General features: G+C 36.0%; 1 protein-coding gene across 4 annotated transcripts in view; it reads left to right on the top strand.

The window, feature by feature from the left end:
- HEATR5B (HEAT repeat containing 5B) overlaps window positions 1-23,735 on the top strand; it is a 105,665-nt gene that overhangs the window by 26,421 nt on the left and 55,509 nt on the right. For all 4 annotated transcript variants that reach the window (XM_032881859.1, XM_032881861.1, XM_032881862.1 and 1 more), the window contains exons 15-21: window positions 305-468; window positions 1,073-1,248; window positions 3,793-3,898; window positions 6,375-6,565; window positions 15,916-16,075; window positions 19,709-19,898; window positions 21,976-22,145. In XM_032881859.1, the coding sequence (XP_032737750.1) occupies window positions 305-468; window positions 1,073-1,248; window positions 3,793-3,898; window positions 6,375-6,565; window positions 15,916-16,075; window positions 19,709-19,898; window positions 21,976-22,145 (1,157 nt within the window). The remainder of the gene's footprint in view (window positions 1-304; window positions 469-1,072; window positions 1,249-3,792; window positions 3,899-6,374; window positions 6,566-15,915; window positions 16,076-19,708; window positions 19,899-21,975; window positions 22,146-23,735) is intronic.

The following is a 23,735-nucleotide window of genomic DNA, read 5'->3' on the forward strand; positions in this document are numbered from 1 at the left end:
CATTTAATAGAAATATTTCCTCTGTTTGAGTGTTTCTGTTACTTTAAATAATTTGGGCTAAAAGGCATAATACAGTAATACACTTGATCTTAGACAAAAGGCTGGGAAGCGATAGAAAGGCATAATACCATTATTGTAGGTTAAAATCAGCAGTAAAATATTTAATACAGATTTTTTTTTTTTAAAGAGAACAGGGACTTAATTATTTTATCCCTGTAGAACATGTTGCTTCTTTTTGTGAGCAGTGATTGTAATTTTCATAAAAATTATTCTTTCATGTCTGATCTGAAGTTCTATTTTTTAGGATCTTTCAACGCACTTCTGAGAGAACTGGTAGCAGAATTCACTTTGACTGACAATTCAGCGAACACAACTACTTCCCTCCTCAGATCCCTCTGCCATTATGATGACAGCGTTCTTCTAGGTTCCTGGCTTCAAGAAACTGATCATAAATCAATTGAAGACCAGGTAGCAAACCATACAGGGAACTGAAATACAACTTAATCAAAAGCAGTGGTGTTATTATACATTGTCATTTAAAAAGAAAATATTGCAGACTAAAGTTTAATTTTATTTTGGCTTTCCTACACATTTAAGGATAGCTTCCTGATGTAGATAAGTAGTGAAAAAAGGTAAATTTCTTATGTTCTTTTAAAAGAGTTACAACAGCTTCTTTTAATTTTTTTTTTTTGTGTGGGTTTAAGTTATTCCTGATATTGTTTTGCTTGCACTTTTTAAGGTGGGCAGTATAAAAATGTTTTAGAATAAATAAGCATTCTTAAAATTATATAAGATAAAAAATTATACAATTTTATGTATGTGTAAAATTGTACAATTTCTGATGGTTTTTTTTCTGGATAAATCATATTTTTGTCTATTTAAAAATTTTGTGATTCAATCATTCTTGTGGGGTTTTTTTGTTGGAAATTTTCAGATTCAGTCATTCTTATTTTTTTGTTGTTGATATTGCTAACCTTTTTTTCTATCTCACATTCTATTTTTCTTGACTAATACTCATTCAAGGAGATTTTGAATGATTTTTACGTCTTTTTTTTTTTTTTTTTTTTTGTAGCTCCAGCCAAACAGCGCATCTGGAAGTGGGGCTCTGGAGCATGATCCATCCTCCATTTACTTACGCATACCTGCCGGAGAAGCTGTGCCTGGTCCTCTCCCACTTGGGGTTTCAGTCATTGATGCTTCCGTGGCTCTTTTTGGTGTAGTGTTTCCTCATGTGTCTTATAAACACCGGTTAGTATAAAGTCTATCAGGTAATTTTAGTTAAATATAAATTCTACCAGAGGAGTGGTGGTTAGCAGGATGGATGGGTTAAGGAGGTGATGGGGATTGATGAGGGTGCTTGTTTTTATGAGCACCAGGTGTTGTATGGAAGTGTTGAATCACTAAATTGTGCACGTGAAGCTCATATTACACTGGATGTTCGTTAACTGGATTTTAAATAAAAAGTTTAAAATAAATAAATAAAATTTAAAGTATTTAACATAAATAAAGTTATCTGTTAGGAAAAAAATACATAAATCATACTCAAACTAAGATTTTTCCCATCCCAGTTACCTACAATAAAGTGAATTACTACTTAAATAATAGGCTTATAAATTTAATGCCCTAAGTGACCACATACATGATTGAAAAAAAATTGCATGAAAATTCCATATAATTTGAAGCTGTTTTTAAGATTTGGCTCTGTGTACTAGCATCCGGTACCATTGTCTTGTGGACTGTGTCTTAAACAGCAAGATTTTCATTTCAGTAGTTCATTTGCCGGTTTATAAGTAGGTTTTCACTATATCTTTAATGAGGAATTCATTAAATAAGTTTGCTAATAAGTCTTTTCTTTTTGTTACTGACAAAGTTAATGAGTGAGATATTTGCTCCATAATAAGGTTTGTCATTCCACTTGAGTCTGGAACTTTGGAAATTAAAATAACGGTTGTTTTTCTAAAAGGAGCATGTTGGTTTGCTATATTCTTTGTACAGACACTCTCCCTAACTTTATTAGACATTTTGTCTGTGTATGGTGGTTTCTCAAACGGAAGAGTGAAAATGTGTATACCATGTTTACATGTATGTACATGTATAACTATAAGAGTAGTTATTTCTGGTTAGTAACTTTTCGTTACTAGTCTTCAAATTAAATGAAATGAATATTTTATAAAAAACTTTTTTAAAATAAATTGTTTTAAAAGATTATGTACTTAAGGTCAGTTATAGGCAAATGATGCTTAACAGTAGTGTTGGAGACATGGGTCTCTTATGTGTGTGCTTGAAGGCAGTGTGAATAATGTGCTGCTTCCTCATCCACAGAAGATGTACATAGCATTAAAGTGGTCAGTTTTAGCCTCCAGTAACTCTAACTGGAGCTGCTACTGGAGACTAGATGATTTCTTCCTCAGTGATTTTGGAGAATGCTCTGACCTGAGACCTATGGGCTATTTTACACTGAGCTTAATCCTTATAGTGACCTTAGGGAGATACTGATTTTCTGCTTTAGTTCATAGTTATTTTAGTACTAAATCCAACTTCCCAGCATTCCTTTGCCCAACCCATTTATTTTTAGAATCTGAAATGATCTCATTCTCTTTTATCAGAATAGTCTCAAATGGCTGTGATTTTTTTTTTTTGCTGTCTCATTTAAAAATTTGAAATAATAAAAAAATTCACTTCTGATTTTCTACATTAAAAAAAAAATTACCACAGCTAAATCTTTTTCAAAATCTCCCAGTTAGCTTCTGAGAATAGGACATGAGGTACTGTCTTCTTCCATGTGAGGTATTTTATTTTATTTTGTATTTATTTATTTATTTTTATATGTTCAGTTAGCCACCGAATGGTACATCATTAGTTTTTGATATAGTGTTAAGTGATTCATTAGAGTATTTTAAAAGAAGAGAAAAATTATGCCACATTTTAACATTTCTAACTTAAAAATCTTCTATATAGATGCATAATTAATGATCGTTATTCTATTCAAGAAACCTTGAGCACCTACTATATGCCAGGCACTTTGTTAGATGCTGGGGTTAACATCAAAGAACATTGAAATTATAGACCTTATTTTGTTAATTGAAACTTAATGTTTAGTTGCTTGCTTTGTTACAGTTTTTTTTAAATTATTATGTTCAGTAGCCACCGCTTTTTGATATAGTGTTCAGTGATTCATTAGTTGTGTATAACACCAAGTGCTCATCATACCACATGCCCTCCTCAATACCCACCAACCCCATTCCATCCCCAAACCCTCAGTTTGTTTCCCAGAGTCCGTAGTCTCATGGTTCGTTCTCCCTCTCCCTCTCTGATTTGTGCCCCTTCAGTTTTCCCTCCCTTCCCCTATGGTTCTCCATGCTATTCCTTATGTTCCACATGTGAGTGAAACCATATGGTAACTGTCTTTCTCTTTTCTCTGCTTGACTTATTTCACCCAGCATAATCCCCTCCAGTTCCATCCATGTCTTTACAAATGGTGGGTATTCATCCTTTCTGCTGGCTGAGTAATATTTCATTGTCTATATGGACCACATCTTCTTTATCCATTCATCTGTTGAGGGGCATCTCAGCTTTTTCCACAGTTTGGCTACTGTGCCAGGTAAAAACCACATGTCCCTCTATCAATTCAGGAGGAAGAGATCTCGTTTAAATCAGCTGCAGGAATGAAATAGAAATGAAACAGCATGGGACATTATTTGTTATACACTTAGCTGTTGCTCTTATTTCTGTTTTCTGAGCCATATATGAGTGAAAAGTATTGCTAATGTTATCTTTATTCTATGATTATAGATTACAAATGTTGGATCACTTTGCTGAATGTGTTAAACAAGCCAAAGGTGTCCGCCAGCAGGCTGTGCAGCTTAATATTTTTACTGCTGTTCTTAGTGCATTAAAGGTATTTACTTTTAAAGCATAAGTATTCTGAAATAAGATTTTCATTAATGTCTTTAATAAGACATGTATATCTAGACCATTATGATAATTATATGTGTATCACTTGATAACTATGTTTTTATATTAAATTGTTAGAAACTACTTATTAGGCTCATTGTAATTAAATAGGTGTTTTCTATTTTAATAATGTTCAAGTTCATGTTTCGATGTGACCTTTCAGATTTTACAAGTGCTAGTAAGTTCTTTCAGAATGAAAGATGTCTAATGCAATCTGATATTCTACTGGAGGTTGACCAGACAAAACTTGAGTTCAGTTTGTGGTTAGACCATAAATCAGGAGAGGCTATGTTGTACAGCTGAAAAAGGCTGTATTGGGAGACTCTGTTCTGGTTTAGCTCTCGTTAGGTTTATGTCTTGTGCAGTTCCTTTAATCCTTTAAACTTTGGTTTCTACATACATGTAGTGAAATAACGTATTTTGCCTCTCAGAGTTCATGTACTGTTCTTTGCAGCCTCTCATGATGTATTTGAAAACTTTTTATATTGCTCAGCACTAAGCTTATTATAAAGTTTTATTTGTAAAATAAAATGGCAGCAAGTACAAGTGTTTAAATGGGCATGAATTAAATCATGTTTTGTAAACATTGTGAAAGAGGGACATAGTTATTGATTATAGTAATACAAGTTTATATCATTTGTATAACTGTTAGTATATGCCCTATTTAAAGACCATCAGCTAAGACCAACATCTGAGTTTTTTAAAAAAGAATTGGGTAGTCATGGTCTCCCTTAGTGTTTGGAAGGCTAGTGTACCAACTGTAATATTTGTTCACAGAACACTTGTCTTCATAGATTTACTCACTAATGCCACTCTTGTAGTTAACATTTCCTTTGGCACCATGAGTTGGATTTTGTTATCAAGTTCCATGACAGTAAGTGTACCTAGAACAGAGATAATTGACATTTAATATGATGAACAAACTGTATCAGTATTCAGTTACTGATATTTTTACTCCATTTTATCTTTTTATACTTATTGAATGTACTCTTTTTAAAAAAATTATTTATTTATTTGACAGAGAGAGACACAGAGAGAGAGGGAACGCAAGGAAGGGGAGTGAGAGAGGGAGAAGCAGGCTTCCCGCTGAGCATGGAGCCCAGTGTGGGCCTCGATCCCAGGACCCTGGGACCATGACCCAAGCCGAAGGCAGACGCTTAATGACTGAGCTGTCCAGGTGCCCTGAATGTACTCTTGATGACATAATTATCTTCTCTGAAATTTTTATATAAATAAATCAAAGTTTTGTACTCATCAAACCTTTTCCTTACTTAAAGTTCTAATGATAAATGTCAATCAGTTGAATGATAGTTGATTTAATAGTAGAGTGTCCTTGGGGTGCCCGGGTGGCTCAGTGGGTGGCTCTCTCTCTGCCTACTTGTGATCACTGTCTGTCAAATAAATAAATAAAATCTTTAAAAAAAATAGTAGAGTATCCTTTTATATAAAAACAATTTATGAGCATAGTCTTTGGATAGAGACACTTCTAGGGATTGTTCATTTTAGGGCTGATTGACTGTAACTATGTTATGTATCATGTTCTGAATCATGTTTAGGAAAGTAATTACTGTCGATCTAACAGGTATTGATTCTAGATGTAGTATATACATATGAAAGATGGTTGAAGAGGGGAATAGGTAAAAATGGTGAAGGGGATTAAGAGATACATATTTACAGTTATAAAATAAATAGGGCACAGAAATGTAGCATGGGGAATATAGTTAATAATAGTGTAATAATGTTGTGTAGTGACACATGGTGACTGCACTTATGATGAGCTAACTTAATGCACAAAATTATCCAATCACTGTGCTGTACAGCTGAAACTAATGTTGCATGTCAACTATACTTCAGTTAAAAAAAAGATGGTTGACACATGCACCCCTATTTTATAGAGCATTATTTATAATAGCAAAGACATGGAAGCAGCCCAAGTGCCCATCAATAGATGAATAGGTAAAGAGGAGGTGGTATATATGTGCAATATTACTCAGCCATAAAAGGAATGAAATCTTGCCATTTGCAATGACATGGATGGACTTAGAAGTACAATGCTAAGTGAAATAAATCAGAGAAAGACAAATACCATATGATTTCACTGATATGTGGAATTTAAGAAGCAAAACAAATGAGCAAAGGGAAAAAGAGTGATAAACCAAGAAGCAAACTCTTTAACTATTGAGAGGAAACTCGTTATCAGAGGGGAGGTGCATGGGGGCACGGGTGAAATAGATGATGGGGATTAAGGAGTGCACTTGTCATGATGGGCACTGGGTGATTAAAATAAAAACTTAAAAAAATGAAAAGGTGGTTGGAAAAAAGTAGGTGAAGTGGATATATTTACAGAGATTGCAGCACATTTTTTAAAAAATTTAATGTGAATTTTGAATTGCCTTTTTTTTTCTTTTAAATAACTATAGGGCCTGGCTGAAAACAAAAGTACGTTAGGGCCTGAGGAAGTTCGTAAATCTGCTCTGACTCTGGTTATGGGTGCTCTGGACAACCCAAACCCCATCTTACGATGTGCAGCAGGGGAAGCTCTTGGAAGAATGGCTCAGGTGGTTGGGGAAGCAACCTTCATTGCTAGAATGGCCCAGTATAGCTTTGACAAGTAAGTGGGTCTGTGTACTGACAAATACGTTTTTTATAGGGTCAAAGATGTCTTTTAAAGTAATCAATAAATATAGTAATTGGATGATAGGTTTTCCACATGGTATAACATATGACAAAATTTTGTGTTTTTTTAAATGATCTTAATTTTTTATTCAGTAATTGTTTAAACTCTATAATCTGGGAAACTCATTATATTGTAGATACTTTCAGCGTGATGAGGTTTCAGCCTTTGAATGTTACATAATGGAATCAAGAGGATTGTTAATAGGACTTCTCTCAATTAGTTACATGTATTCTTCTCTGAAATGGTGCTCTGGTAGTCCCTTTCTCTCTCCGTCCCTCCCCCCCTTTTAAAATTCTATTTTATTTTTTCAGTGCTCCATGCAATATGTGCCCTCCTTAATACCTACCACCAGGCTCACCCTTTTCCCCCTCCCCTCCAAAACTCTCAGTTTGTTTCTCAGAGTCCACAGTCTCTCTTAACTTCCTCTTCCCCTCCGATTTCCCCCAATTCACTTCTCCTTTCCTTCTCCTAATGTCCTCCATGTTATTCCTTATGCTTCACAAGTAAGTGAAACCATTTGATAATCGGTAGTCCCTTTCTCTTATCTCTGCTCCCCACATTATACTTCTTGTTAATTAGTCACTTTTTGGAATAAGCCGTTCTTTTCCTAACTGCCAGCAAGTTTATCATCTCTTAAATCATCCCTGAAACAGGAGAGGTTAGTGTTAGATTTTAAGGATTTCTTTGCTGTTTTAATTAAAAAGAGTGGTCTCAGAGCTCCAAATAAGTATGATTAAGATGATGCAGTTATTAATGACTCTTGGTTGTTAGGCAAGTACTTAAGTAGAGAAGTTGAAAATCAGGTGTGGTCAAGAACTGATACTTGAGTTAGGTAATAACTATTCTCAATGGTTATTTATTTTGAGTACTAATTACACTAAAATAGGCCATCATCTTTTTTTTTTAAAGATTTTATTTATTTATTAGAGAGAGAGAGAGCATGCACAAGAAGGGGAGGGTTAGATGGAGAAGCAGATTCCCCACTGAGCAGAGAGAGCCTGATGCAGGACTTGATCCTAGGACTCCAGGATCATGACCTGAGCTGAAGGCAGTCACTTAACCAACTGAACCACCCAGGCTCTGTAGGCCATAATCTTTAATGAGAGAGGTGGCGGGGGAGACTATGGTGGTGAAGCAGTAGTCCTGAAGAAAAAGTATTTTCTTTCTTGGTTATGGGAGGATGGTTTTCCCTATTGTCAAACATGAACAGCAGTTTGTCTGGTTATAGGATAATGCCCCAGTGTATTGTTTGAATCACTAAGGATAATAAGAGCAAGCAGAAGATATCTATTCCCAGATACTTCCTCTTCTGCAGGATGACTTCTGCCATTTTCTATCAACAGAGCAGTTTTGCTTTTCCGAGTATATGTCATTGATTCTAAAATCGGCTTTCATTAAAGATGTTTTTAAATATACAACCGATCTTATCTTTTAATGGTTTGTGCTCTGTTAGTAATAGGTAAAATAAGAATGTATTTGTTTGGAAAACTTCAGAGTGGTAATTTTGTTTTGTAGTTCAAGGAGTTTTAACTTTACAAGTATTTTGAGTATTTATTTTTTACTTATTCTGGTGAAACACAAAGACTTTCATTTATACCTGTCTGGTTAATGCTTTTCAAGTATTTTCAGTGCCTAGTTTCATTAACTTTTCCAAATCATTGATTATGATTTAAAGTTAAGTATTACATGCATTTTAAGTTACCCATTTTTCACAATTCATCTGACATTAGAATTTGTTTTAAATTTTCTGAAAAACATCATAATTAATCGGCGGCATTTTTTGTTTCTTCGTTTTTTATTTAAATTCAATTAATCAATTTACATTTTTTCTTCATTTTATACTACCATATAAAGTAATGGTACATTTAAAAATCTGTGGTATCTTTTTTTTTAAGATTTTATTGATTTATTTGACAGAGATCACAAGTAGGCAGAGAGGCAAGCAGAGTAAGAGGGGGGAAGCAGGCTCCCTGCAGAGCAGAGAGCCTGATGCAGGGCTTGATCCCAGGACCCTGAGATCATGACCTGAGCCGAAGGCAGAGGCTTAACCCACTGAGCCACCCAGGTGCCCCAAATCTGTGGTATCTTAGGGGCAGTTGGGTGGCTCAGTGGGTTAAGCATTGGCTCTTGATCTCAGCTCAGGTCTTGATCTCAGGATCATGAGTTCAAGCCCCACATTGGGGCTCTACTTAAAAAAGAGTACTTAAAAAAATAAATAAATAGGGGTCCTTGGGTGGCTCATTCGGTTAAGCCTCCAACTTTTGGTTTCAACTCAGGTCATAATTTCAAGGTCTTGAGATCAAGCCCCTACGTGGGCTCCCTGCTCAGTGGGGAGTCAGCTCACCCCCTCTCTCTTTTTCTCTCTCTCCCTCTGTCCCTCCCCCTGCTCGTGCACTCTCTGTTTGTAAAATGAATAAATGAATCTTTGGAATAAATAAATAAATAAAAGTAAAAATAAGGATCTGTGGTATCTTAGATTAGCTTTAAAAAGTTTCAGTGTCCTCCTGTTTCGTTATAGTAGAATGTTTTCACCTACACAATCTTTTGCTGATTTAGTATCTATGAAAAGCCAAAAGTACTTACACATACAGATCTGTCAGTTATGTTTACACACTGAAGTCTTATGCCATCTTAGCATTTAAAGAGGAATCATTCCTATAAACCGTTCTAGTTAACAGGGAGCTACTTCAACTGCTTAAGTTCAGAGGGAAATAAAATCATTACTGGTTGAATTTATTTCCATGCAAACTGAAAATCCCTTTGAGACCGCTGGGAAATATATATTCTTACAGCTTAGATGATTCGCTCTATATTGAATAGATGATTATCACTGAGAGAAGTGACCCAGCTTTTTATCTCACTGAAATGTTGCCTTTCAAAAAGTACCAACACGAAAGCGGTTTTGTAATCTATGTAATGCTTTAGAATTCACAGATTGCATTCATTCTTAACTTCTTTCATTCCCCAAAATGACTGCAATGGAGAAACTGAGTCATAGCGAGATAGAGGTTACTTATCCAGTGATGTAATACGTTAGAAATACTGCTAAGAATAGACATATTTACTTCCTTCATTACTACATTTCTTCATATCTGTTTCTTGATAGCCCTTGGGATTTTTCTTTCTTCAACGTAGGCAAACTGACCAACCACAGTCTTGGTGATGGATTTTTAATCTCTTGGCTTTATTTTACTTTTATGGGTTTAACAGAAATTTGGTTATGAATGACTTACTGAGAGTTATAATACAATTCTGAAAATGCAATCAAAGTTTCTCTCTAGACATCTTTGTTATTTTAGGTGTTCGGTTTTAAACTCTCTACATTGCTACTTACATATGAATAAAATAATGAAATCTATTCTTTCAAATAAACATTAAAAATACATACAGGACTTGCACTGCCAGCCGTGGTGGAAGAACAGGGGCTGGGTTTTTGCTGCAGTCTTAAACAATTGGAAAACCAGATAAAATAAATGAAAGAATGGTTTTCAGGTATTGGACAACAGCCAGCAGAGAGCAGTGATCCCTGAGAAATGGGAAACAAACAAGGGGAACACTATAATTTCTCCAGATTTCTGTTTGGAAAGAGTTTCCAGGCTGAAATGCAGGGATAGGAACCCTAAACCTAACTGAGGTAAGGAGAAAGAACTTGGAGTTTTGAGAAATCAACGTAGCTAGAAGGTGTGGAATAGAATATGTAAGAGGAGAGAGCTGCACAGAAAGAGAGCTACGAGCAGAGTCATCTGAAATCTTCAGCTGAGTGCTGCTATGTGCAGGAGGAAACTGCCCAAGACCAGGAAAAAAAAAAAAAAAACAAAAAATGGAAAAGAACAGGTAAATAGGTGGACAGAGTATGAAACAATCCCCAGGGCTCACACATGATTCCTACTGTCCAGATTGGAAAAACCTCCTAAAATGGAGTTGTCAGAAGGATACTGCCTTAGTAGTGAAGACAATATTGACCCACTCTAAAACAATTTAAAAGCAGGTTTTGAAAGGATCAAACTAATTCTAATGAATAAGAATATTCTAGAACAAAGCCCAATAGTATTTAAAGAAACACCGCTAATGTAGCACCTAATATCATGAAACGTATAGGACCCACTATCCAATCCAAACTAAGATGTGTAAAGAAGCGGGAAAGTAAGATCTGTTACTAAGAGAGTATATCAGTCATTGGAAACCGGCCCAGAAATGGAAGAGATGATGGAATTAGCAATGAAGAATACTGAAAAATATGCTCTATATTTTTAAGGAAGTATAAGAAAAATCTGAGCATGATGAAAAACAAAATGAAATTCATAAAACAACCCAGGGAAAACTTCAAGAACTGTAAAATACTTCAAATGAAAAAAATGCAGTGGTTGGGATTAACAGAAGATTAGAAATTGTGGTAGGAAAAAAAGTGATGTTGAACACCTGGAAATAGAAACTGTTCCAAAGGAAGCACAGAAAAAGACGGGAGAAAAATGAACAAGAGTCTCAGTGACTTCTAGAACAATGTCAAGCTTACATTCATCTTAGAAGTAAGGGTAGGTCAAAAATTATTTGAAGAAAGAGTAGACAGAAATTTTCAGTTTTGATGACAACTATACATTTACAAATCCAGTGACTTCAACAAACCCCAGATGGAAGAAAGACAACAGAAAAGCATATCATAATCAAATTCCTTAAAGCCATGATAAAGAGAACATAAAAGCAGCCAGCGGGGAAAAGACATCATGCAGAGGAACAAAAATAACAATTTCAGCAGGCTTCTGATCATAAACTGTGCAAGCAGAAGACAGTAGAATGACCTAGAACGTTATACCCAGTGAAAATGCTTTTCAAAACTGAAGTTTTAATAAAGACTTTCAGGCTGTGAAAAGTTGGGTAATTCATTGCTTACAAGGTATACCATAAGAAATGTTAAAAGACGCTTTTTGCACACACACAAAAAAGATGATACCAGATGGGAATTTGGATGTGTATATAGAAGTGAAGAGTGCCCAAAGTGGTAGATATGTGGATGAATATAAAGATGCATTCGTCTATAAGTCTATTTTAAAATGACCTGTTATTTTTATTCTCATTTTTAATTTATTTCTAATTGTTGTTGTTTGGTTTTTATTTCATAAGCATATACCTAACTGTGCAATCCAGTTAGACTGGGAGGGGAATAAGGAGAATATGGTACTCAGAGAACTGCAGCGAGAGCATAAAGATTTTAGGATATTTTGAACAGATGAGGGTGAAGGGGTGCTTTCCTGAGCTACAGAAGTAATGGTCGCAGTTAAGATAAAAGACAAGTCAAATTTAATAGATTTGTCCACAATCAGCAATAGTGATCTCTTCGCTGGTCTTGCCATTCCTGGACGCAGAGCACTCTGTGGCTTCCACAGTATTCATGCCCTGTTTCACTTGCTAGAGACCACAGCCTTGCCATCCAACCGCTCACTCTTGGCAGTGCAGGTGAAAAAGCTGGGGACTGTTTGTGTTGGGTCTGGCATTTGTTATAGACAAGATGCCAGGACCCATATGCTTCAGGATAAAATTCTCAACATTATATTTTTCCCCATAGATGGACTTGCCACCAGTGCCATTATGGCATGTGAAGTTACCACCTTGGCACAGAAATCCCCAAATAACCTGTGAAAGCAGGAAGTTGTATAAGAGAATCCTTTCTCCCCGGTGCTCAGAGCATGAAAGTTTTCTGTTATCTTTGAAACTTTGTCTGCAAAACAGCTCAAAGGAGATGTGACCCAAGGGGTCACCAACCGTGGCAATGTTGTACATGGTAGGATTGACCATGGCTGGGTGGCATGGGCAGCTCCTGGGCAGCACTGTCTGCAAGCCATTTTTATTCTCATTCTTTTAAAATGTCTTGGAAAGATAATTGACTCTTTAATGCAAATAGAACATATGGTAGTATTTTAGTATACAGAGAAGTAAAATACCTGACAACAGCACAGAGAATGGGAAGAGGAAATGGTAGTATACTCTGGTTGCATATAATATACATGAAAGAATATGATGTTCTTTGAAGGTAGATCATAATGACTTAGAAATACATATTATAAGGGCGCCTGGATGACTCAGTCCGTTAAGTGTCTGCCTTAAGCTCAGGTCATGGTCCTGGGATTCTGGGATCCTGGGATTGAGCCCTATGTGGGAGCCTCCTTCTCCCTCTACCCCTCCTCCCTGTTTATGCTCTCTCTTTGCAAATAAATAAATAAAATCTTTTTTTAAAAAAACAAAATATATAAATAATAAACCAATAGTGGAGATAAAATGGAATCATAAAAAATACTAAATCCAAAGAACAAAGAGGAAAAGGGAACAAATTAAACCCAGCCATACTGATAATTGCATTAAATGAAGTGGTCTAAACCTTAAAAGTAAAAGTTAGGGTTTGTTAGATTAAATAAAAACAAAATCAGGCTCCTGGGCATCTTAATTGGTTAAGCATCTGCCTTCAGCTCAGGTCATGAAGCCAGGGTCCTGGGATCAAGTCCCACATGGGGCTCCCTGCTCAGCAAGCAGTCTGCTTCTGCCTCTCCCTCTCCCTCTGCCCCTTCCCTGGTTGTGCTCTCTCTTGCTCACCCTCTTTCAAATAAATAAAATCTTTAAAATAAATAAAGAAATAAATAAAAACAAGATCTAGGAGCTCTTGGGTGGCTCAGTTGGTTAAGTGTCTAACTCTTAATTTTAGCTCAGGTCATGATCTCAGGGTCTTGGGATTGAGCCACATGTTAGGCTCCCTGCTTATCGGGGAGTTTGCTTCTCCCTCTCTTTCTACCCCTCTCCCTCCTTGCCCCCACTCATGCTCTCTTCCTTGCTTGCTCTCAAATAAAAAATAAAATCTAAAAGCCCAAAAAACAAAAAAGAAGATCTAACTGTATGCTGTCTACAAGAAATCCCTTTAACTAAAAGAGAGAGGTTAAAAGTAAAAGGTTAGGAATAATATACGGTGAAAACACTAATCCAAAGAAAGCTGAAGTGGCTCTGTTATCAGAAAAAGTAGATTTTGTAACAAAGATTGTTATCAGAATAAATGAGTGATTTCATAATGATAAAAGGATGTATTCCCCAAGAATACATAGCAATTCTCTATGTTTATGTATCTTATGATATAGTTTTAAAATACATGGAACAAGGAGCACCTGGGTGGCTCAGTCTGTTAAATGTCTGCCTTTAGCTGACGTGATCTCAGGGAACTGGGTTCGAGCCCTGCTCAGTGGGAAGCCTGCTTCTCCCTTTCCCTCTGCCTCTCCTGGCCAGCTCATATTCTCTTTCTCTCTTTCAAATAAATAAATAAAATCTTTAAAAAAATAAGATAAGATAAAATACATGAAACAAAATCTAATAGAAGTGAAAGTCCATAGTTACAGCTCGAGATTCAGCATTCCTCTCTCAGTAATTGATAGAACAGATGCTTCCAAATTATTAAAAGTGGATTTTGCCAATATAATCCTCTAACTTGGCCTAACTGACATTTAGAGAATACTTTACCCAACAGCAGCAGAATATACATTCTGTCTTTCTGTCTCTCCTTTTCTTAGGCAGTTGAAGGATTTATCAGTGTTACAGTTTTTTTTCCAAAAACCAGCTTTTGGTTTCATTGAGTTTCTCCATTTTTCTGTTTTCTCTTCCACTGATTTCTGCTTTACCTTTTTAACTTGCTTCATGTAAGTAACCATGATTACTTTTTGGTTCAGTTTACTTTTCTCTTTCTAGGTTCTGAAGGTGGAAGTTTAGGTAATTGATTAAAAACCTTTCTTTACTGATACAAGAATTTTAATGCTATAAATTCACCTTAAAACAATTTAGCTGCGGGGTGCCTGGGTGGCTCAGTGGGTTAAAGCCGCTGCCTTCGGCTCGGGTCATGATCCCAGGGTTCTGGGATCGAGCCCCGCATCGGGCTCTCTGCTCAGCAGGGAGCCTGCTTCCTCCTCTCTCTCTGCCTGCCTCTCTGCCTACTTGTGATCTCTGTCTGTCAAATAAATAAATAAAATATTAAAAAAAACAAACAATTTAGCTGCATACCACAATTTCCATTTTTTGGAATTAGTTATCTGTCTTTATAAATGTTCTACGTATACTTGAAAAGAATTAAAATTGGTGAATTGTATTGTATACAAACATCTCAATAAAGCCTATTTTAAAGAGTAATATACAGTATCTCCTTTTTATATTTTTTAATTCATTAGGTAGATTTCACAGGGAAAAATGCTTGATGCATTTTAAAGAGGTTCAAATCATAATTAGAGATAATTTCTTATGTGAAAGTTAACATTTTCTTCAGTTCGGTGACTAGAGATACATTTTTTTATATTTTTAAAACTAGTTATAAAAGCAGTTCTTTTATCTAAAACACCAATAATAGGGGCGCCTGGATGGCTCACTTGTTAAGTGTCTGCCTTAGGCTCAGGTCATCAGGCCACAGTCCTGGGATTGAGCCCTGCATCAGGCTCCCTGCTCAGTGGGGAGCCTGCTGCACCCTCTCCCACTCTCCCTGCTTGTTTTCCTACTCTTGCTATCAGTCTCTCTGTCAAATAAATCAAATCTTTAAAAAAGTAAAATAAAAATAAAAAAATAAAACACCAATAATAAAAATATTTTTCAAATGATTCTTGACTTTTTTTAAAAAGATTTTATTTATTTATTTGACAGAGAGATAGAGAGCACAAATAGGCAGAGCGGCAGGCAGAGGGAGAGGGAGAAGCAGGCTCCCAGCTGAGCAGGGAGCCCCATGTGGGACTCGATCCCAGGACCCTGGGATCCTGACCTGAGCTGAAGGCAGCCACCTAACCGACTGAGCCACCCAGGCGCCCGATTCTTGACTTTAAGGAATGATGTTTAAAACTGAGAAGTTGTGGGGTGCCTGGGTGGCTCTGGGTTAAACCCTTGCCTTCGGCTCAGATCATGATCTCAGGGTCCTGGGATAGAGCCTCACATTGGGCTTTCTGCTCAGCAGGGAGCCTGTTTCCCCTCTCTCTCTCTGCCTGCTTTTGATCTCTCTCTCTCTCTGTCAAATAAATAAATAAAATCTTAAAACCGAGAAGTTGCGATTCTTCTTTCAAATTTTCTCTAAAATAAAAGTAGGCTTTATGCCATGAAATACATGACTTTAACCAACCATTTTCATTAATCTATATCTCTTGGTAGGGAGTGGAGAAAGAAGTAATCATAACTGTAGTCTTTTCTGATTTCCAGAATAAAGCCCTTTTATGGTGTGACTTAATAGCTTTTAATTGCCATAGGGAAATAGGAAAACCAATTCCTGAAGCATAACTTTTTTTCAGGTTGAAATCAGCCCGTGATGTTGTATCCAGAACTGGCCATTCGTTGGCTCTGGGTTGCTTGCATCGCTATGTTGGTGGTATTGGCTCAGGACAACATCTGAAAACCAGTGTCAGCATTTTATTAGCTCTAGCACAAGATGGAACATCCTCTGAAGTTCAGGTATAATGTTGATTTTTTTCTTTATTATGAAGTTTTTAAGTAATATTTTTAGGACTGTTGTAAAATAGTAATGATTCTGCTGATTTAAAAAATGTATTAGAGTCTTTCTCTGTCATTTTATGAGTCTTTTTAATTGTTAAAGTATACAACAGGATTTTATACTTTAACCTAATCTTAAATCTGTCTTATTCTGGGAATTTAACCCATTCATATATGTTTCTTGAAACATAGTTTCTTTTCATTACTTACGTCTTTTGTACTTGTTTTCTCTTTTCTTTTGCATTTCCTTACATTTACTAAATTGATCTAGTTTCTTTTAATAACCATTCTGTGTCTCTTCCCACTCATACACCATTCCAGGTCCAGTGTTTTTGATTGAATCTTCAAGTATCCTCCTGGAATTCTTTGTTTGTTTCTCTTTAAACATTTTAGTTACAAAGAAATACAACCGCAGTGAAAGGCAGGAGGTTTGTTTGTGTGAAAATATACTACACTCTTGATTTTCCGCCTCACACTGATGCACCTGTGAAGGTCAGGAGTTTATGAATCCAGTAGCATTCAACTTAGCAGCTTTGTACTGGGACTGCAAGTTGGGAAAAGAGACAAATTCATTTGGCATTAGGGCCTACCATTAGTTTATTAATAAATTCGTTCCTTCACAATTAGATAAGAGACCATAAATCCATCAGAGGCTTCTAGTCTACAAGCTTAGTTTGCCTTTGACTTCTTGGCAAAAGTTTCCAGCTGTGTAAAGCTCAAAATTCCCAAAAGGGATAGAAACAAAAATCAAGTAAGCTTATCCCTTAATAGGTGCTACTACTTTTTAAAAAATTCTGTTTTCACAGTAGACTAGAAGAGAATTATGCCTATAAAGTTGCTGCTTTATTTTATATTTTAAATTTAATTTACTTTTTTTTAGAGAGAGCATGCAAGCAGGGGCAGGGTAGGGGCAGAGGGAGAGGGAGAGAGGATCTCAAGCAGGTTCCATGCTCAGTGCAGGGCCTGACATGGAGTTTAATCTCACAACCCTGAGTCATGAAATCAAGAGTTGGACGCTTAACCGACTGAGCCACCAAGGTGCCTCTCCGCTTTCTTCTTTTATGTCAAAGAGCAGGGTGGCAGTTTTTCTTTTTTCTTCACCTTCTTCTCAGCCTTCTCTTGCTTTTAATTTCTTAAAAATCATATTTCTTTAAGTGACCACTCTGCATAGTTCTTTTTATATGAGAGGACATTTTACTATGATTTATATCACTATAATTTATATCAATTACATTTCCTCAGCACTACGGTATATCTGCACAAGAAGAATATAATAGATTTTCTTAAGTTTTCCCTAATGTGTCTTCTTTTTAAAGAATTCTAACTCAAAAATTGATACTTTACAGTCCTATTATTGGCTACATCTATTTAACTATAATCACTAGAGATTTATTTTTCAATAACTTTTTTCTTCTTTATATCCTTAACTCCTGTCTTGAGATCTTTGTTCTTTTTTACATTTTTATTTGCTAGGAAAAATTCCTTCAACAATCATTAGCTTGCATGGTATACTTTTTGAATGCTTGCGTATCTAAAACATGGCTTTATTTTGCCTTCACATTTGAGTAATATTTTAGTTGAATGTACTTTTCCTGGTACACAGTCATTTTCTTTCATTATTAATAAATGTTCAAGGTTTTCTGTGTTGGGTATTGCACATAAGAGGCTAACAGTAGTCTTTTTTTAAAGTTAAATTACAGTAAATACTAACATCTCAAATTTTAATCATTTATCTCTAAAAACATTCAACTATGTTCTTTAGGAAGTAAAAGGCAATATATAAGTCATAATCAAAGCAACTGGTGTACAAATGTGTTTAAAGTTTCTCTGCAGTGTGGCTTTGAGTATCCAGAAATGAGACTTCAGTGACAAATTCATTTTCCTTTATACTGCGCATGCATTTCACACTTGCAAAAGACAGTGGCTTATGTGATAAACTTCTGAATTAATAGATACTTACAGACATCACAGCAATCTGTATTCCCCATCTTTTTGTTGCTTTTGCTAAGAAATTTATCTGAAAGATGTCTATATGTCTGTTACTTTACATTCTTATTTGGCAGTGTCTAAGAATTTTCCTGCCTGTGAAGTTCATTAAATTCCATATAAGTTTATCTTTTTCTCTTTTTGGACCTAGTATTAGTCATATATTTGATCTTGTCTTTTTCCCTCATTTTTATTTTTTGCTGTTTTCACTCAGTGTTACAAGATAATCTTCCATTTGATCCTCAATGTAATAATTTTTTTTTAAATATTTTATTTATTTGCCAGAGAGAGAGAGAGAGTTCACATAAGCAGGTGGAGAGACAGGCAGAGGCAGCAAGAGAAGCAGGCTCCCTGCCGAGCAAGGAGCCCGATGTGGGACTCAATTCCAGGTGCCTGGGATCATGACCTGAGCCAAAGGCAGTGGCTTAACCAACTGAGCCACCCAGGCGTCCCATAATAATTTTGGTTTTTTAGCAATAGTTATTTTTTTCCCAGTTTTCCATTGCATCTTTAATATAAATTCTGGGTTTTTTAAAAAAAAAACACTTCAAGAATCTCCTTTGTGCTTTAATTATGTGACTTAAAAAATTCTTATTATAGTTTCATTAAAGTGCTTTTTGTTTCTTACTCTTTTTTTTTTTTTTTCCAAGTAATCTCTACACCCAAGGTGGGGCTTGAACTCACAACCCTGAAATCAAGTGTTTTATGCCCTACCGACTGAGCCAGCCAGGCGCCTCTGTTTCTTACATTTAATCATTTTCTCTGGAAAGTTTGCTCTAGTCTTCCTACGATAAGGTGTTATATCCCAATTATTTTTTGCTAGCTCATGTCAGTAGATGTGGTTTCTGTACATACCTATCCAAGTCAGGTTGCTGAGTTCTCTAGGATTATTGTAGGTTCACAGGTAGTAGAAGCTGAGGTGTGGATTTTTTTTTTCCTCTTTTGGCAAGTTGAGATCTCTCTGTCCTTGGCCCCGTAGTATAGCTCTCCTTTTGGGCTGCCTACAGCAGAAATTAAAGGTAAGTTCTTCTACATCTGGATATAGGCAGTTGAAAGGACTTTTCATTTTCTCAGGCCTATGCTGATTATAGTATGCTGCTCTGGGATTAGTTTTGTAAATGCTATTAGCCAGTAGGATTACTTTGTGTTTAGTAGGCATAAATAGGGGCTTGAAATGGTTCAGTGCAGTTGAAGAGCTGATTTATGAATATCATTGCTATAGAAATGTATCTGAGTACAGAACATTGTCATGGTCATTGTTTAATTTCAGGCTCATTATTTAGCAAAACTCCACAATACATGCAATAAAAATATATTTGATGTCCATAAGCATCCACTAAATCAAATGGTTATTATTTGAATTTATGAAATAGATGTACCTTATAGTAGAAGAAAATGAATTCATCATGGAAAATTTTATTTGACACTCAAAGCCATGCTGCAGAGAAACTTAAACATAACATTTGTACATCAGTTGCTTTGGTTAAAGTACTTTTAGATCATTGATTAAAAAGTAAGATGTTAGTATTTATTAACATTTAAATTAAAAATCAATTCAGTATACTCAAATTATTCCTTATAACTAAATAAAACTATATTTCCTTCCAGACATGGTCTCTTCATTCACTTGCTCTTATAGTGGATTCTAGTGGCCCAATGTATCGTGGATATGTGGAACCAACATTATCTCTAGTTCTTACCTTGCTGTTGACTGTTCCACCTTCACATACAGAAGTTCATCAATGTTTGGGTAGATGCTTGGGTGCCATAATAACTACTGTTGGCCCTGAGCTACAAGGTGAGTAAATTCATCTTAAATTAAAGGAATTAGACATTGCTATCTTTCAGTTTCCTGACTGTCACTATCATGTTGCTTAATGAAAACTTGTTAATAATAATAATAATTACTGTGTACTGAATGTTTCTTATTTACCAAAGGCCTACAATTTAGCTTTTTTTTTTTTTTTAAGATTTATTTATTTATTTGAGAGAGAGTGAGTGAGAACGCACAAGCAGGGGGAGGGGCAGTCAGAGGGAGAGGCAGACTCCCTGCTGAGCAGGGAGCCTTCAACTCAGGGGCTTAATCCCAGCACCCAGGTCATCGGACTATGACCCGAGCCAAAGGCAGGCACCTGACAGACTGAGTCACCCAGGTGTCCCTCAGCTCTGCTTTTTATATATGCTATTTTATTTAATCCCTACAACATACCCATGACTGACTGTTACTTGAAGTTTTGAGCAGAGAAAGCCTTATTTTTCTCCTTTTCTTTCTTTCTTTCTTTTTTTTTTTTTTTTGAGAGAGAGAGAATGTGTAAACTGAGAGGGCCAAAGAGAGGGAGAATTAAGTAGGCTCCACACTCAATGCAGGGCTCAATCTCATGATCCTGAGTTCATGACCTAAGCCGAAATCAAGAGTTGAAGACTTAACCCACTGAGCCACCCAGGCACCCCCAGAGAAAGCCTTTCTAAATTGAATTTTACCTGGAGTCTCATGAAGACAAAGGTCAAAGTGGAGTTCCTTTGTCCTGGTGTACCATCCACTTGTCTTCATGGACTTCTGCTTCACTGTTTTTTTGAGTTCTAAAGATCAGGAATGTAAATTGAAAACGCACTCCCATAAAGGAGGTAATATTATGTAATTTTTCTGTGAGCAACCAAGCTCAGAGAAGGTAAGTAACTTGCCTAAAGTTACTTAACCGAGTGGCAGATTTATGATCCTGAGGCCTATGTTCTAACCACACAATTCCATGGATATAATTTTACTAAAGGTTGAATAAAACACAGAAGGCAGAAAATCACTATGAATTGATCTTGAATATATCACCCATTTTCAGTTTTCCCTTTTTCCCCTATCATTTAGTAAATGCTTTCAGTGAGTCAAGATTTTTATACATATTATCTGTCTCATTTAATTCTAACAGCATCCTGAGATAGGTGCATCTCTCCATTTTACAGATGAAACTCCAAAGCTGGGAGAGGTTAAGAGCCTTTGTACCGTTTTATATAGCTAATGAGTGGTTGGAGCCAGAGGTGAAGCCCAAATCAGTTTCCTTTGCGTGCATTCTTAACCACTATGCTGTGTTGTCTCCATCTGGACAGATATTTTAAAAAAGAAAGAAGCCAAAAATGAAAAGATCTTAATGAAGAATGTTACGAATTGGAAAATACTTGATTTAGACATGTCTTTTTCTTGCTCTCAGTGTCCTCTTTGAGAAATTTGGTAGTTTTTTCTTCCAGTATTATCACAGGATATGGACAAGATAAACACGTGCCTGATTAAATATAGGTGTATACCAAGTGCTTTCTGATGCAGTGATGATGAGGCCATATGTATTTCAAACTAGAATGTGACACTATATGACTATGATTTCCTTATTTCACATTATATGTATATAAAATTATTTTATTTTACATTTTACATTGGTAAAAAAATTTAAATCACTTATCTTAGGGAATTAAGATGTTTTTACAAGTATATAATACTACTCTTCTTTTCCTGACTATCTCTGTAAAAGTTTTCATTAATCTTCTTAGGAAAATAGGATTTGAAGTTATTAAATAATATAGTGATAATATTGAACAGGGAATGAGGAGTCTTCTGGCTCTTTGAAGTAAAACGGTGATGGGTTTAAAGGACAATGTAGTTTCCTAGGTAATTTACATAAACCTAGCTAAGTCTAGGAGGGATATATTATTGTCACCCATATACAGTCATGTTTTGAAGTCATTTCTATGGACTTCGCAGACTTTTTTGTCTTCAAAACAATCTGAAAGGTGATCAGAAAGAAGAGTTATTGAGAAGAAAATTGTTTTCTAGGAATATTTTCGGTAATACTACTAATAACTTTTTGCATTTTCTTTTATTTTGCTACCAGGGAATGGAGCGACAATTTCCACCATCCGTTCTTCCTGTTTGGTGGGTTGTGCAATAACCCAGGACCATTCAGATTCTCTGGTTCAGGCAGCTGCCATATCTTGCCTTCAGCAGCTTCACATGTTTGCACCACGACATGTCAATCTCTCTAGTCTTGTTCCTAGCCTGTGTGTAAGTATAAAGCTGCTTCATTCATTGATTTATTTAGGGAGCCCCAAATTTGTTTCCCCAAAGATTAAACTAGATCAAAACAAAAAATGTTAAGTTTTCTGGATTGTGCATTCTAGAGTTTTACCTTCAGTAGTCATTTTATGACTTTTCATTTTATTTATTGGTTTCCTTTTTCACCTTTTAAGAAATATTTTGATGAACTGTTTATTTCTTGGCTAAGAATGCATCATATTTTTAGTCTTTCCCATTCAGAATTTTGTGTCCTGAAGTTTGATTGTAACTTCTGAGGGTCTGTTGCTATCACCATAGTCATTAATTTGTTCACTTAATTAGTACTTACTGAGAGCCGGCTATGTGTCACATACCATGCAAAGTTCTGGGAATACATTTGTAGATGAGACAAGATGAAGCTTCTGCCATAGTGAAATTTGTAGTTTACAAGGGAACAAGGTCAATAATAATTATTTACAAATAAGATAAGTGCTAGAAGAGGCTTATAGGAAAACACATAACAGGGGAGCCTGTCAGAATCCAGGCATTCTGCAAAGATTTACCTGAAAAAATTATCTTGAAGGTGTGGTCTGCAGGATAATTAAGAGTTAGTTCAGGAGAAAGCATGATATTGCAATAGACAGAATTTATTTTTAGGCAGACAGAAAAATATGTGAAAGGCCCCAAAATGGGAAGGACTGCGACACAATTGAGAAACCATTTAGTCAGTATGGTTAAGGCTGAGAGAGAAGGGGTGAGAATGAGGCTGGACAGAATGAGGCTGGACACTTAGCCAGGTGAGAGATCATGCAGACTTTCTATATGTATTAAAACTTTAGACCTTATGACTTTGAGAATTATGGTGGTCTAGGAGGGAGATGGTAATATCTTGCTCTATATTGGCAGCAATGGGAATAGGAAAAGATAAATAGAATTGAGTGATACCTAAGAGGAAGAATCAGTGGGGGCACCTGGGTGGCTCAGTTGGTTAAGTGTCTGCCATCGGGTCAGGTCATGATCCTGGGGTCCTGGGATCAAGTCCCATGTCGGGCTCCTTGCTTAGCAGAGAGTCTGCTTCTCCCACTCCCTCTGCCCTTCCCTCTGCACTTGTGCTCTGTCTCTCGCTTTCTCTCTCTTGCAAATAAAATCTTAATTAAAAAAAAAAAGAGGAAAGATCAGTAGAATCTGTTGATTAATTGGCCATAAGGAAAAGAGAAAAAGATGTAATCCACATTCTGACTTGAACATAGTAATGTAATTTCCTGAGACTGCTAACACCAGGAGAGGAAGAGGTTGGGAAGAGTGGGTATCATTAAATCAGTTTTAGATATTTGGTTAGTTTCATGGCCTGGAGCTCAGAAAAGAGAAATTTGGTTGGAAACATAAATTTGGGAGGCATAAGAATTTAGATGGGAAATAAAGACAGGAGTAGTTAAGATCATGAGGGAGAGAATGCTAAATGAGGATCCCAGCATATAAAATTTAGGAAAAGAAAAAGAATCAGGAAAACTATGAAGCAATATGAGAGATTAAAGGGAATTAAGAGTTGGTAGTGTTCACAGAAGCCAAGTGCAGTAGACAGGAGTGGTCAGCTATGTC

This window comes from Lontra canadensis, unplaced genomic scaffold, assembly GCF_010015895.1.
Source record: "Lontra canadensis isolate GAN:19392208 unplaced genomic scaffold, GSC_riverotter_1.0 scaffold78, whole genome shotgun sequence".
In the NCBI taxonomy this organism is placed as follows: Eukaryota; Metazoa; Chordata; class Mammalia; order Carnivora; family Mustelidae; genus Lontra; species Lontra canadensis.